This window comes from Neovison vison, chromosome 12, assembly GCF_020171115.1.
Source record: "Neovison vison isolate M4711 chromosome 12, ASM_NN_V1, whole genome shotgun sequence".
Classification (NCBI taxonomy): Eukaryota; Metazoa; Chordata; class Mammalia; order Carnivora; family Mustelidae; genus Neogale; species Neogale vison.
The window spans coordinates 108,130,220-108,146,585 of NC_058102.1; the positions used below are offsets into that span (position 1 = coordinate 108,130,220).

The window sequence follows — 16,366 nt, forward strand, 5'->3', positions numbered from 1 at the left end:
TCCCTCACCCCAACTTCATTGCTGGGTCACAAGAGCTCCAGAGCTCTCAAGCCTTGTCTTCAGCAAGAAGTTAGTAAATCTGCATAGAATTGTCTCTGCTTTCTGTCAAGCTGTCAGTCAAATGTCCCTACCGTGTAAGATGGACTGCACTAATTACTAGGGTTGTATAGCAAAGTACAAGACACAGTACCTTTTCCTCGAGGGTCTTATGAATCTCTCTGGAGAGGCAAGAACCATATAGTTAAAGAAAACTGACAACATGGGGAAATGGGAAGCCATTTCCTCTGCATAACCTTTGCTGGCTCCTCCACCACTGGCTGGGAGGTCCTTTGGTGCACTCCTGTGGCACCTCTGTGAAGCCTGCCATGGTGCTAAGCACACTCTTTGACTGCTTGCTAAGGATCTTTATTGCTCACTTAAGTTTTATGCAGAAAAAGATTACCTATCATGTTAACTGATGCATATCTACTACCTATCCAAATATTCCTTTAATGTACACTTAAAGTGAGTAATGCAGTTGTAAGTGAGGCAGGAATTCTGAGTCTGGGAAGACTAGAAAAGTTCACCATGGAGAAGCTGGGACTTGAGCTGAACCCCAAAGAATGGGCAGGACATAAAAATGGGAGGTCCTGGCAGTTGTAGTGACAGTCCATGGAGGTGGAAAGGCAAGAACAAAGCCCAGACTTAGGAAGAGGTAAGGTGGATCCCAGGGTGAGTTGAGCAAAAATTTCCCAAGGGAATGGTACAATGCATGGTACAGAATTTTGAAGAAGTAGATTAGGCACATTCATATCCGCCCTTCTGTCCTATGTCTACATATGGGAACTTCTATTTCTAGAGTAAATGACTTTTCTAGTTAGTATGAAAGGAACGTGAATAGCAGGCAAATTTCTCCTCCCTATTTTATCATTTAATTTCTATATCCTCCATACATGTGTAAACACACAAATAAATTTACACATTCTAATAAATCATTACATTTATTAAACCGTAGGAAGCGTTGCCAGGAAACCAGTTGTCAAGCAAAGCTATATTTTGAAGAGTGGGAGGTGTATAATTATCTTTAAATACTTTCTCTGGATAGTAATTACCCCCACCCCCACCCCAGCCCAAATCCATGTGACTCCCCTGAATGGCTGTGCATGGGAACAGCACGTTTGACAGCTACTGCCCTGCCTCTGTCAGCCACTCCTTAAGGGGGTCAGGCAGTTCCAGACCCATGGGACAGGCCTGACCTTGTGGCACCCCACATCCCAAACTTGGGAAAAGAGGAGCTTAATCAAGTTCTCAGTATGAAACTGACTCTGAGTCCATTTCTACATACTGTAAAGGAACACAAACTTGAGTCCTTTGGACTCTGAGTAACAATTATCTGTGATTTCTCTAACAAAAGATTAAATCTATTTAAAACACCCTTTGAAACTACAATGTAAGCTATTTAAAGTCATATATGAGTTTGTCCTGCAAATTCATTTTTCAGGAAAAAAATAGTTGTACCCAATTTCTCTATAGTATTAATAACCACAATGACAGGAAAGAAGCAGCGTCCTGCCCTGTTGAGATAAGACTCCTCAGTACCAAAAGCTGGCAAACTTTGGAGGAGGCTAAGGACCACCTAGGACCCCTCATCTCATCCTTTGACCCTTTCTTCACCCTCCCCCATCCTCACTCTTACCCAAGGTGGTATGTCAGAGAAGGTAAGCCTCCCTAGCATTTAGAAACTTTAATTTTCTGACCTGGATGCACTTCTTCTCTATGTAGTGGATTAGCCTCAAGTAGCAGATAAGTGTCCCCGACAAAGGGATAGCGCTTACTAGAGATGGCATTCAAGCACCCAAAATGAGCAGGGTCAGAACAGAATACTATTTGATTCATTCTTTCTTCCCTCCCTGTTCTGCAGGCCAAAAACTAAGTTCTCCCTGCCGTTCCAAGGAGACAGTTCTCTTCTTAGATCTTCTTCTCACGTTTCTAATCTCATAATAGATATTAACAAAGATTTGGTAACAGGATTTTCCACAGATATTAGGTAGAAAATATAGAATGAAAATACAGATGAAGTCAAGCTATCTTGATAGGCTGTTTTGGGGGTAGGTGGAGGAACCCATTGCAGTAGGGGTCTGCATTTCCAGAAACCTAGAATACAGACTTGAATACAGCTACTCATGGACTGTTATTCTGAGATGCTGCTTTGCCCCTTCCCACCTTCTTTATTACCTGAACCAGGGTGTTGCCTTCCAGCTGCCTGCTGGGTCTCTCTACACACATGACATGCAAGCACCTTAAACCTATTTCCTGAGCTGAGTGCCCCACAATTCTCCTTGTAGCAACCTCCCTGCCCACAGCACTCCTTCTCTTTGTCTGGACCTGTAATTATTAGAGGTACGTCTCTTCCAAATCACCCCAGCTAGAAATTTTGGCTGTCCCTTCCATACCTTTCTCTTCCAGTCAGGCTCAAAGTCCTATTGATTCTGTCTCAAAATAACACTGTCAACTCAGTGTCCTCTTTTCCATTAATAAAGCTACTGCCTTCATCTTTTCTAGCCCAGATGGCCAAAAGAGCATTTCTCATACTTCCCCTGATCTAGAAATTGTTTTGTTGGTTGTTCGGTTTTCCACTGGAAGCTATGAAGTCCTCTACCATAAAATTTAAAAATATGAGTGACTCCTTGAGATCATCTAGCTTAATGGTTCTCAACCATGGTTACAGATTAGAACCACCTGCGAGCTTTAAAATTTACCCAGCCCCCAGAAAATCAGATTAAGTTAGTTTGGAGTTGGAGTCTGGGTATTGGTGCCAGTTGATGGTTATGTGTTTTAAGCTTCCCCAGGTAATTTTTTGTACAGCCAGTATTGAGAATCATTGACCTAAGTCCCTAACCAAGAGACCAAAGGAACATTATATGGACCATGGCCGAGCTTCCAGGTGGCCATGTGCTGCATGAGCTCGGACATAGAAATGTGTTTATGTGTGGGTATGTTTGTTTCTTCTGAACAAAGGATCTAAACATTCATGACATTCTCAAAAGTTTCCATAACCCCATAAAAGCAAAGAACCTCTGATCCAGATTCTCCCATTACGCTTTACAGATGAGGCAGCATCTGGGCAAAAGATTGGGCTGGGGGGAAAACCAAGTCTGGCTCTGCCACTGTGTGATGTCTGTCAAGGTACTCAACCTCTGTGGCCCTTAGTTTTCTCCTTCTCAAAATCAGGGTAACACCTGCTCTGCAGGATTATTTAAAGAATCAAAGAGAAGGCATGAAAGTGTCTAGTACAATAACAGGCATGGACTAGTCCTACTACTACCATCACTACTAATAATACTCTTACTTGTGCAATACAATTTTGAATAATATCATTATCATAAAATAAAAATACTTATTTATACCAGATGTATTATATGGCATTTTATCAATCCCCACAATATCCCTGTGAGCTTGACCCTATTCCCTTTTTACAAATGGGAGAACCAAAGCTTAGAAGGGTCAGGGCCACACCCAAGACCACACAAGTAAGTGGCAGAGCCCAGTTAACTGACGGGAAGCTTAGCTCCTGGTCACCAGATTGCACTGCTCTGCGGAGGCCAAGTCCGCAGTCCAGAGAAAGGATGGTGCCTTTCAGATTGGAAAAATGATGAATTTCACAGCCACCTCCCCCACCCTTCTCTCCTGACTCCCTTTCCAGCCGCTACTGGCGCCGGTGGAATCGGTTCTGTAGAAGAAAGTGTCGTGCTGCAGTCAAGTCTAATGTCTTCTACTGGCTTGTGATCTTCCTTGTGTTCCTCAACACGCTCACCATTGCCTCGGAACACTACAACCAGCCCCACTGGCTCACAGAGGTCCAAGGTGAGAGGCAGTCCCTGGTGCTATCCTTCTTTACTCTTGCTAACTCAGCCCTGAATCCCAGGGAGGGAATAGTCACAGGCATAAGGTTGACGGGAAAGCCACCAGTGTCCATGGCTCTTGGCAGGTGCCATGCTGGGGTCACCAAGAGCTGAAGAGCTTGCAAGCCCCACAGTAAAATGCAGAGCCTCATTATAAACAGATGTGGTTCTTGGCTGGGACCACATGGTCTGCCTGCCCCAACAGTCACTATTGTGTCCAGGTGACAAGGACATATGCTATCCTTTATTTGGCTATCTCAGACCCTTGGCTGCCAACTTCCCAGAAGAGAATTTCAATACCTCAGGCCTTACTGTATCCTCCAGATGGGTCTGCTAGAATGGGTGTGGATGAAGTGAACAAAAAGCCAGGAAGGAGGTCAGTAGTGGCCTGACCCCGAGGAGCTATCCTTCATGAGCATATAGCAGTCATCGTCCTTCCCTGGAGCCCTAGAAGAGGAATTCCCTAGCCAGTGCCTCCACTCCCAGGGAGTCAAGCAGACACGAGGGCTTCATTCTAGAATCCTGGAAGGTAGACAGTCTCCCAGTGCCTGGGGTAGACTCGGGTGGCCTGCCCCCCTCCTCGATTGGTTTGGGCAGAGGACTCACCTCTCAAAACCTCCCTCCTCATCCTTGAGAAAGCAGCTGGGGGAGTGAAGAAAATCAGCGCTCACAGCCTTTGATGCTTGGTAGATCATGTTTACAGTGATTATAACTAGATAACCCCTTTCCTGGCCATTTGGCCCTGGTTGTTCTGTTCTGGCAGCAATGTAGAGGAAAGGTGTTCTGTCTGGGAAAGGGGAACCCTGGTCTTTTTTCCAGTGGTGATAATTACTGTTTTCTCTCTCCTTCTCCCACCTCCCTCCTCTCACCTCCATGCTGGGATCCTGCCCCCTCGCCTGAACCCACCAGACACGGCCAACAAGGCACTGCTGGCCCTTTTCACTGCAGAGATGCTGCTGAAGATGTACAGCCTGGGCCTGCAGGCCTACTTTGTGTCCCTCTTCAACCGCTTCGACTGCTTCATTGTGTGTGGGGGCATCCTGGAGACCATCCTGGTAGAGACCAAGATCATGTCTCCCTTGGGCATCTCTGTGCTGAGATGTGTCCGGCTACTGCGGATATTTAAAATCACAAGGTATTTGGTCTCTCGTTTCCCTTTGGACCTGGGACTCAGGGAGAGGTTCTTCCAGAAGGCAAGGGAGGCAGAAAGACCTGGGTGGGAGAGCAGCTGCTATTTCTTGAAAGGTCTGTCCTTGGCTCATATACGATGGAGGGGAATTTTTCTTCATTTAGATGGCATATCGTTTAGAAACTCCTTTGGCTGCTGATACCAGAGACAACTCAGTGGCATAAGCATATTTGGGGTTTGTTCGATTACATAAAAGAAGTGCAGAGGTGGGCAGTCCAGGTGGCTTCAAGAAGGCCTCAGGGACACAGTCCCCTTGTGTCCTTTGCTTTGACAGCCTCGGGACTGCCTTCCAGGGTCGTGAGGTGGCTTCCAGAGATTGAGCCATCATGTTTGAATCAAGGCAGGGAGAAGAGAAGGGGTGAGGGATCAAAGTGGGGAGCCTTCCTGGCAGAGTCAGCCCCTTCTAGAACTCTTCTAGACACTTCACCGAAGGCTCTGTTGGCCATCCAACTGAGAAATGTGATCTTTTTGCTATACATGTGCTGCCGAAAACGCAGTCAGGATTCCTTAAGTGGAGAAGGATGATGGCTAGTGTGCCACAGATGGTTCTCACCCCTCCTTCCACACATTCACCCCCTCTCCATCTGCCTGTCCATCCACCCACCCAAAGATTGCAGGCTCCCCAACTCGCCAGGTCAAGCCGTGATTCTCATGAAGAGGACATGCGCAGGCAGGGGACAGGGAGGTGGGCAGCATGTTCTAAAACAGTAATTTTCAGCCATGTTGAGACCCATTTGGGGTGGTGAAATCAATTGATTGGATCACAGCCACCATCTTTAAACAATTTTATTGAGATATATTTCACATACTATATAATTCATCCCTTTAAAGTGTACAATTCAGTGTTTTTCTATATATTCACAGAGTTTTGCAACCATTGCCACAATTTAGTTTTGGAACATTTTCTTCACCCCAAAAAGAAAGCCATACCCACTCCTCATTTGTTCCCTCTTTCCTCCCAGTGGCAACCACTAATTTACTTTCTATCTCTGTAGATTTACCTGTTTTTGGCAATCCCTATAAATGAAATCATGCAGTATGTGGTGTTTTGTGACTGGGCTTCTTTCATTTAACATAATGGTTTCAAGATTCACATGTGCTGTGACATGTGTCAGTACTTTATTCTTGTTTATGGCTAAATAACGTTCCATTGTATTGAAATACATCGCGTTTCTTCATTCATTCATCAGTTGATGGACATTTGGTTTATCTCCCCCCTTTTGCTACTATTAATAATGCTGCTATATACATTCATGTTCAAGTTTTTGTATGGATGTACATTTTCATTTCTCTTAGATATATATCTAGAAGTAGAGTTTCTAGATCATTTAATAACTCTACTTTAAGATTTTAAGGAACTGCCCAATTGTTTTCCAAAGAGACTACGCCATTTTGCATTTTCACTGGTGATATCTATGGGTTCCGATTTCTTCATAGTCTCATTTTCAAAGAAAGAATGAAATAGAATAGGAAAATATCAGAAGACCTCACTTGAACAAGAGCATTGTTTCATAAAAATCTTTAAGACATATGTCTGAGTTGCAGTATAATATGTATTTCTTACTGTGGGATATGGTCAAACTTGAAGGGATGTGTCAGAAACATGTGGTACGGAGAGGGCTCAAACTCTGGCCCCCAGGGGTACAAGCATCCTCTCCAGAAGAGTCTCTGCTTTGGGATCCCAACTGACAATAGGGGCACTGTAACCATCAGTTGGATTGTGTTGGGGGGGAAAGGGAATGGGGTCAGCATCTTTCATTCAAAGACCTGGAAGTAACCACACCCTGCTTGATGTGTTCTGAACTTGGCTGAGTGAGTAGTCAAGGCCTGCAAAGCTGCCTTTGCTGTTCTGCTCTTGGCTCTCTCAACAGCCCATTCCTGCAGGGCTGTCTAGGGTCGAGAGTCAAATGAGAGAAAGCATTTAAAGAGCTCAGTTCAGTACCAGGCACAGGGACACTCAAAAGCCAGAGGGTTGATTATTAATCTAATTGTTACCATTGTTGTTACTAAGAGGAGGGAGAGGAGGAGCGCTGAGAGCCATCTAAACACATACACAGTCTCATACTTCTGTTTCTCTCCTATGTTCATACTGCATGTCAAGCTCCAAGAGATAGGGCAAAAGGAGTATGGTATGAACAGAACCCAGGAGACGTTTCCTCTGGCTGGGGAGATGGAGTTTGTGCTCATGAAATCACTGAACAAAGATCTAAGGCAGAATAAAATGAGCCAGCAAATGTTGGAATAGGGGAATACAAGCTCTGGGAAGTCAGAAACGGAGAGAGTCCCTGGAGAAGATTTAATGTCACAGGATGGGCTCCAAAGACATACAGAATTTAAACCTACAAGTTTAATGCTCTTGAGCAAACACCTCTCTACCCCTCACCCCCAGAAAAAGCTCTCTCTGAATGCCCTGAACATCTTGGTATTATAGAAAATCCTTGGTTTGTAGTAAAAGTAGTAGAAATACAGAAACAATTATTGTTAACATGCATCAGGACTTACTCTGTGCAGATAGTGTGGCCTGACTACTTTCACTTGATTCACTCTCACAATAACCTATAAGAAAGAGTCAGAGCAGGGCACTATTATTATTCCCATTTTACAGACAAGGAAAACTGTGGTTCAGAGACTTCAATCACTTGCCCAGGCCACACAAACTGCTCAGGGGTGAAGCTAGGATTAAATAGTATGTCTGTCGGTCTGACCTCAGGTTCTGTGCTCCTAACCATGACTGTGAACTGTGGAGTTGATCATTAAACTGTCTTGCTGTCTTTATCCCGAAGATATGACTTGGGATTTTTACAAGTTGATTCTTGTTATTAGATATTCATTGATTCTACCCGTTCTTCATTGGGTCTGATAAAAGCCATTTTTAACTTGGACTTTTTAGTGCCTCCTAAATAAGTCTCAGAAGTCTGTGTGTTTGGGGGTTTATTTTTGCTTCTGTTTTCTAGATTCCTATAGAAAAGAATTCTTGGGGCACCTGGGTGGCTCAGTGGGTTAAGCCTCTGCCTTTGGCTCAGATCATGATCTCAAGGTCCTGGGATTGAGCCCTGCATTGGGCTCTTTGCTCAGCGGGGAGCCTGCTTCCCTCCCCACTCTCTCTGCCTGCCTCTCTGCCTACATGTGATATCTCTCTCTCTCTCTCTCTGTCAAATAAATAAATAAATAATCTTAAAAATTAAAAAAGAAAATAATTCTTGTTCCTAGATATTGCCATAACGCCTTGAAGAGATTTGACAGTCATTCTACTTCTAATCAATAACTTAATCTATTTCTAAGCTAAAACTATCACCAAGAAGCCATTTTTTAAACTCTTGTCTTTGCAGAAAGCTTCCTGTAGTCCCTCCACGGGAAACTTTGGTGGTATTTTCAGATTTCTACAAAGTCTATAAACATAATAATTTAATTATCTAATTGGACGTTACTTTGGTAAAAGCCATCATCTTCCTGTTTGCAAGCATCCAACCCCTCTAGGGGCTTTTGGAAAACAACACAGAGACTATAACTATGTGGGGAATCCCATGCCCCCTCTGAACCTTATCTCTAGTATGCTCTAGAGACCAGGAAAATGCCTAAAATATGGGCTGGGAGTGGACATCATGGTCCCTGGAGATGGGTCATCTGTGCATGGGCCTGCTATCAGGCAAGTATATTTCTCTCTCTTCTTTTAAAGCCTCTTGGAGAATACTTTGTAATATCTCATTACTATTTGTATGTTAAAGAAGCATTTTTTACAATGTGTTCTGAACCAGTGATTGTGATTCTCAAACTTAGCTGAACTCATTAAAAGAGCTCATGAAGGATCCCCACCACTACAGATTTTGACCAGCAACTTCTAGAGAGTTCCATGCTGGTAGTCCAGTGACCTCACTTTGAGATGCACTGGCCTAATTTCCTATTGTTCCTTTGTCCACTTCACTGTCTTAAAATATGATCTTTTATATATCATTGGAAACCTTGATTTTTTCATCTACGCTCTCTACTGTAGCCCTTAACCATGTTAAGATTGTACTTTTGATAGTTCTTGACCGGTAAAATATATAATGACAAAAAACTACTATGAATTTAGCATAGTTTTTAAATTATTTGAATTTTATTAATTCTTATATACCTGTGCACATTTGAAAAGTGGTAATGTACACACGAGACAAGCTATTTATTTAGAGTGCTGTAATGGTTGGTGTATCCATGGAGTCATGGATCCCTTCCTATAATTCCAAGTTTCCCTTCCCTCACCCAGGACCTATAATCTGAGTTTGGAATACTGACCTAGACCAAGAGAACTCCACCATCATATTAAGACACAATGGTATGTCCAGAGCAGTCGAGCAGTGTGCAGCAAGTAATTTGTTATTATAGGAGCTGAAATACCAAAGTTTATGAACGGTTTCTTTTCCAAAAAATAAATACAAAAAAATCCAACATTGTTGCTGGGACACCCTCACTCTTGGTCATTTGCATTCCCAGATATTTTTATGAACGGGCAAGAATGGGCTGGACTTACCACTCTTCATGCTGCCTGAAATCTTCAGCATGTGACAAATGTGAATATAGTATATGATGAAAATGAATTATTAATGTGCTTATCTTTGAGTGTTTGGTCAAAATCTGAAAATGCCTTAGAGAGTATACTATGTGTATGAATATCATCCATCCTATATGTCTCATAAAAAAAAAAAAACAGGACTGGGGACCCTGCACTGGACTGTAAATCAGTTCATTCCTGGGTGTTAATAACATTAAGAGTGGTAAATAATGGAGTAGGGAAGGCAAGATTCCTGTCTCACTGAGAGCAGAAAGGCACCCACATGGCCAAAATTTTTGTCATCTTTGGGTACGTTATCTATTCCAGTGGGCCCTCCAGCCACGTTATAGATTGAGTTCTTTCTTCTGTTTTGAGGCTTTACCAGGCTCTTGAATGTTGCTAGTTTTAATACCAAGTATGTCTACTCATTGTCAGCCCAGTCTGACTTATCATTCTATGGGGAGGAAGAAAGACCTCAGTTAAACTAAATCTGGACGTGATTCCAATTTACTAATCACATCTCATTTTTTATACAGTTGGTTTTTAAATGCACTGAAATCCCTCCAGCCCTTGCCGTTTTCTCTCTTAAACTTTAAGTCCCTTTCTTTTTCCAACTGCTCTTCCCCTGTGGCTCCCTTCCCAGGCCCTGAAATATGAGTTTGGGCTGACTCAGCACAGACAGATTTACTGGTGAATCATGATCACATATGGGCTCCCTCCATAGCGCCCCAAGGTGAGAGCCTTTTGCAAATTCTCCAAGCTCTAAATGTCTCCATTTCAATTGCCAGAGTCTGGCCATGAGTATCAGATCCAACCCCACACCACCCCAAACTCCCCATTCTAGCCCTCCTCTTCTTAAGGCACCATGGAGGCTCTGAGCTCCTTAAGGACCATTATTAAAGAGATATGTTTGGCATCTTCCCAGTTTCCAGGCCAGGGTCTATGGAGAAAGCAGCTCAGACTCAAGAGCCTGCTCACTGACATCAGCATGAAGGGTAGTTATTCTCTGGGATGGTAACTAGCTGGTATCATGTACTGGGGATTAAGAAGACACCATTGGTGACTTGAAGGTGCTCCCTCCTTAACCTGACACATCTGGTACAAGGGCCCACTAGCAGAACTGAGTAGCTCTGTAGTCCAGGAGCTCAAGGGAGCACAATCCCAAGGCAATCCCAAGGTCAACACCAGATAGCATTGCCAGCCTGACCAGATTACATTCCCCCCAGTAGGCTCCTTTCTCAATGTGACCAAGACCTCTGATGTGAACAGAAAAGATGAGACCTTTGAACATTTTATCCAAGGCAGGGTTTGACTCTAAAATAAAACCTATAAAATATGAATTCTCCTAGAGTGGAGGGAGCAGAGATAGATATCACCAGGAACTAAACTGGTAGATTTGGCCTTGGGCCCCTTGTTGTCCCAGACCCTGACCATAATATTATAGAATTCTCTATTTGGCTCTTGCTGGACCAGCATATGCCTAGTTCAGCCTCCCATCACATTACCCCCTCCAGGCTCTATTGCATCTTACAGAACCAGGGGCCAACTTTACCAAAGGACTAGTCCTTGCACACCCGCCTTGGATGCCCATGTAGCTGGCACAGGGAAAGGTGAGGGCAAGGCTGAGCTTCCTCCCTGAGTGAGCCTTCTGTGCTTCCTCAGTCAACTGACATGATCTGCATTCTTCCTCCCTCCCTTAGGAATGGTGTATAGAAACCTCATATTGCACAGATTTGCAGCAGGAAATTTGCTTTATAGATACTCTACTAACAATAGATCACTGCCACCAAAACTGAAAGGAGGTTTGGGTTTTTGGGGGAGGGGTTACCCCTCAGGACAAGAAGAGTTGGGACAGATATAAATTTAGTTATGAACCTCTCTGGAACAGAGAGGAAGGAGGGTGAAACATTTGCAAAGCACCCTAAAGCTATTGGTACTGTTATTGTGAAGATATTTTATTTATAGCAAGCTCTATGACCTGCTTCATACTTAGAATGTAAAGGACCTGGCCCTGAGCTATTTGAAGCGAAGGTTCGCAGGATGAAAGTTCCAGCTCAAGCAAGGCTCAGGTCACTTTCTGCCATTGAAGATGCGGGAGAAGTCCACAGGGCCCAGACAGACTTAGCACAGGAAGACTGATGGAGATACAGAATGCCTCCACAGATGGTGGTCACTTAAGCCAAGAGAGACAGAGGGGAAAGGTAACAAAAGTGAAGCCATAGTCAACAAGAGAGAGAATTTAGGTAACAAAGAAATAGCTCAGGTAAGAAAACCCTCACATGCACCCTACTTTAAAGAGAGAACAGTGGGCTAGGATGGATGGGATTGTGGGGGAGGGGGCAAGACACACTTTGGATAGAATGATTCAGAGTCACAGGAGAACTGGAAAGTTGATCTCAAGGATGACTGTGGCCGGTGGAGAGTCAGAGGATGGTGGGGTTGCGGGAGGCGGGGAGTCCTGAAAGGTGGGCATGTGCATTTGGGGCCTCGAATCCCCAAATAAAAAATGAAGACTTCTGTGGATGGGAATGCCTGTTATGCTGTTCTGAGGACAAGATACTTTGTTTTCCTCTTTGTCTATGAGGCCCAAGACATTAATTTGTTCTGCTGCTGCTCGCTTTCCTCCAGAGCTCGTGTGTGTGTGTGTGTGTGTGTGTGTGTGTGTGTTTCACTCATGTTTTCATGAGTTAGGATAAAAACCTCAGTCAATTACTAGTATGTGTTTAACCCTTTTAGCTTTTATGTCTAGACACTAATATGTCTAAAAAGTAGAATGTTTCCGGGAGCTAAGGCATCCTCTGATCTTCCTGCCATAGCCGTCACAGCCAGCAAGAATCAGATTGGCATGAAGGAGGAGAGAGCTTCAGGACCTGCAAGGCTGCCAATATTTCATTTAAATGCTATTTCATGTCACCCTGCCCAGAGGCTGCCACATGTCACCTAAAATCTCATTAGTATCAGTGGTAACAAGGATCCCATCCTATCTCCTGCTATCAGCCACGGTATGCCAGGCTCCAAAATCCAGCTCCTCTATGAGCCCTAATAGTGTTCTTTGCCACAACATCAGTACAAAAATCCCTTTGTCTCAGTCCGTTAGAGAGAACATAAAACATCTCCAACCATGTGCACATTGGGGATGGACACCTTCTGTTCAGCAAGCTGTATGCCCCTGGTCATGCCAGGCCACTGGCACCAGCTCTGCTCCCTTAATTCTGCTCCGAAGGAACAGCCATGGGGCAGACTCTGCCTTGCCCCTGCTGAATGAGAAGCAACTGGAAATCAGAAGCAAACAGCACAAACAGCCATTTGTTGATTTTTCTTCACTCTGTCTGAACTGTGTGACTGGTCCTCGAGGCAGTATCTTTTTAGCCTGGGTGTTTTTCACGAGAAGGGTAGGCTGATGTCCATGTACTTGGCTGCAGTTTGTCTCTTAAAGACTGGTTCAAGCCCTCAAATCCACAGCCATTGGTTTTGAGCCACCAGGATGGGCATTCTTCCACAAGGGACACGCATTCCCAAAGCTCTTTGAGAAATCCCAGCAGAAGGGTCTCAAAGCCATAGCAACCTGGTTGTCTGTAGGACAATTGATACATACTCACTTTTTTTCCTTTTGGTTAAGGTATCATTGACATATTATGTTATATTTGTTTCAGATATACATAATGATTCAATATTTGTGTACATTGCACAGGATCACCACAATAAATCTAGTTAACATCCATCAGCATACATAATTCCATTTGTGTGTATGTGTGATGAGTACTTTTTTAAAATTTTTTTTTAATTTTTAAATTTTTTTTATTTTTTTATTTTTTTTCAGCATAACAGTATTCCTTGTTTTTGCACCACACTCAGTGCTCCATGCAATCCATGCCCTCTCTAATACCCACTACCTGGTTCCCCCAACCTCCCAACCCCTGCCGCTTCAAACCCTTCAGATTGTTTTTCAGAGTCCATAGTCTCTCATGGTTCACCTCCTCTTCCAATTTCCCCCAACTGCCTTCTCCTCTCTAACTCCCCTTGTCCTCCATATTATTTGTTATGCTCCACAAATAAGTGAAACCATATGATAATTGACTCTCTCTGATTGACTTACTTCACTCAGCATAATCTCTTCCAGTCCCGTCCATGTTGCTACAAAAGTTGGGTATTCATCCTTTCTGATGGAGGCATAATACTCCATAGTGTATATGGACCACAACTTCCTTATCCATTCGTCCGTTGAAGGGCATCTTGGTTCTTTTAAGATTTACTCTTGGCAGCTTTCAAATATGCTGCATAGTACCATTAACAAGAGTCACCACGCTGTACATGACAAACCCAGGACTTATTTATAACTGGAAGTTTCTACCTTTTGACTTCCTTCCCCCATTTTGCACACGCACACACACCCCAACCCCCTGCCTCTGGCAACCATCTGTCTATTCCCTTGATACATAATGGTTTGACTTGGGCAGTGGAAACCATGAATTTAGGGAAGCTATAAGAAAAGAAATGATGCAGAAGAAGTGCAAACAGCCCCTCCTGCTCCATGGGCTGGCCCTTCTAGGTCATTCACTATTTGCCATCTTTCACACCCAACATTTCCAAAGAGTTCTCCTCCACTGCATGACTCATTTTGTTCCTCTACCACAGCCTCCACATTCCCAGAACCTTGGACACCCTGAAGGGCTTCTCCCCCATCCCCTTCCCTCTCTGCCTCCTGGTGGCTCCACTCCACCAAACCTGTGTCCAGTCTGGGTCCTCACTGTCAGGCTCCCCATAGGGTTCCTGTGGCTATCAGACACCTCTGAACCTCAGTCATGAGCCTGGTTTGACTTATTTCCCTCATGTCCACTCACCTCATGAAAATTAAGACTTGAGCCTTCTGTGGCCATAAAGACTTTTCCAGAATATTCCTAGACAGTTGAATGCACAGAAGATCTCTAGGAGGCCCTATGACCTTAATCTATAGGCAGACATTCTCCCCTCTGATACAGCTGGAAATTCTCACTATAAATACGCTCTAAAGTTACTGTTTCCTAAATACCAGTCTACCGACAAGTGTTGGAGGGGTTGCGTGAAAATCAATCAAACCCCAGAGCCAGAGATTATGATTTCATGTTCCAGGGTGAGGCCTGGAAATCGGTATTTAGACAATGACCAAACCCCTCAACATTTTCCTCTCCAGCCAGGTGTGGGGACACTGCTTAAAATGTAAGAGGGACATGTATTCTAGCCCCAGAGACATTCTCTTACATCTTGCTTTAAGCAGAACAAATATGACAACCTCTAGCCTATGGGGTGCCAGGCAGTCCGTCACACGTACTGGGTGAGGACGTCACACGTACAAGAAAAAAAACTTGTGATCTCTGTCCTCAAGAGCTCAGAACCTATTCGGATGAGAGGAGGCTATCACAAATGAAAAACACTGAAGGGCAATTATAGAATGGATACAAATAAATGTATATTAATATTCTGCAATTAGGAATTAGGAAGAAGTGTGGTTGACAGGCAAAATAGAGGTAGAGAAAGGCCGAATTGGTGAAGGAGAAAGGAGCATTAAAGACTCTAGGCTGGGAAGAAGTTCATGTTTACATCCAAACTGTTGGCCCATCTGCTTCTTTCAACTAATATAGAACCATTCTCCGGAGAGAAGTACGGAGGTTCGGGCGGGGGGCAGCTGGGAGGCTAGAATAGGAGAGGTTTGCATGTCACCCTTTTGAGCAGCAAAAACAATTCCCTGTATATACTGGCAGTAAGCTGGGAATGCCTGAAGTGGAGGAAATCAAGCTCATGGCCTGGAAGGCAGGCAGGCCAAAGGTGGAGCTAAGGAAGTAAGATTTCTCTGTTGTCTCACCTGCTCCAGCTGGAGGCTGTGTTCCTTTTGCTATGGTGCATTTCCTCACCCTGACTAACCCAAGCCACAGCCCGCAGCCGTGAGCAGCCCACGCCTCCTCCTCTTGCCAAGAGGAAGGCATTTTCCCCAGGCTACAATGGAGAACCTCTGTGTTGACAGTGGAGAGAGGTCTGCGACTATCAGGACTGGGGGCCTCCTCTCCAAGGCGCCCCACCAAGGACCCATCTCTGCCCCAGGAAGGCCCCAAGACTCCCACCCTGAGGGTGGAAGGGGTTTCCTGTAATCCAGGATTTCCCAGACTTGCCTGCTTGTCAGAATCATCTGGGATGCTTGTTAAAAATACAGCTTTCTGGGCCCCAAACTACAACATTTGAATCAGAATCTCCAGAAGAGAGGCTTTATAAAAAACAAAAAAACAAACAAACAAACAAACAAACAAAAAAAACATTTCTTTGGACAGCAGGGTAAATCTGGGAAACCTCACTGAGCCCTGAAACCTCTGTTTCCCCTGGGTGACCAGCTGCTGCCTGGACTGAGAATAGCATTCTTGGGGGGAAGAAATGGTAACGTGTTTTTCTGTCTAAAGACCAATAGTGATAACAGTAATTTATCAACTGTGTGCCAGGCTCTATAGTAGGGGATTTTTTAAAGAGTGGTAATTATATTTTTTCCAGTTTTATTGAGAAATAATTCGCCACACATCACTATAAACGTAAGGCATGCAGCATGATGGTTTGATTTACATTTATTATGAAATGATTGCTACAATAGGTTCAGTTAACATCCATTGTCTTAAATAAATACAAAAAAAGAAAAGGAAAAAAATCCTTCCTTTTGATGAGAACTCTTAGAATCTACTCTGTTAATATCATAGAGCAGAGTTAACCATAGTTGTCACAGTGTACATTACATCATCATGACCTATTTAT

General features: G+C 43.9%; 1 protein-coding gene across 1 annotated transcript in view; it reads left to right on the top strand.

The window, feature by feature from the left end:
• The window catches only part of CACNA1C (calcium voltage-gated channel subunit alpha1 C), a 621,853-nt gene that overhangs the window by 486,807 nt on the left and 118,680 nt on the right, over positions 1–16,366 (top strand). The window contains exons 13-14 of the mRNA XM_044228473.1: positions 3,683–3,843; positions 4,791–5,016. Coding sequence (XP_044084408.1) covers positions 3,683–3,843; positions 4,791–5,016 — 387 coding nt within the window. The remainder of the gene's footprint in view (positions 1–3,682; positions 3,844–4,790; positions 5,017–16,366) is intronic.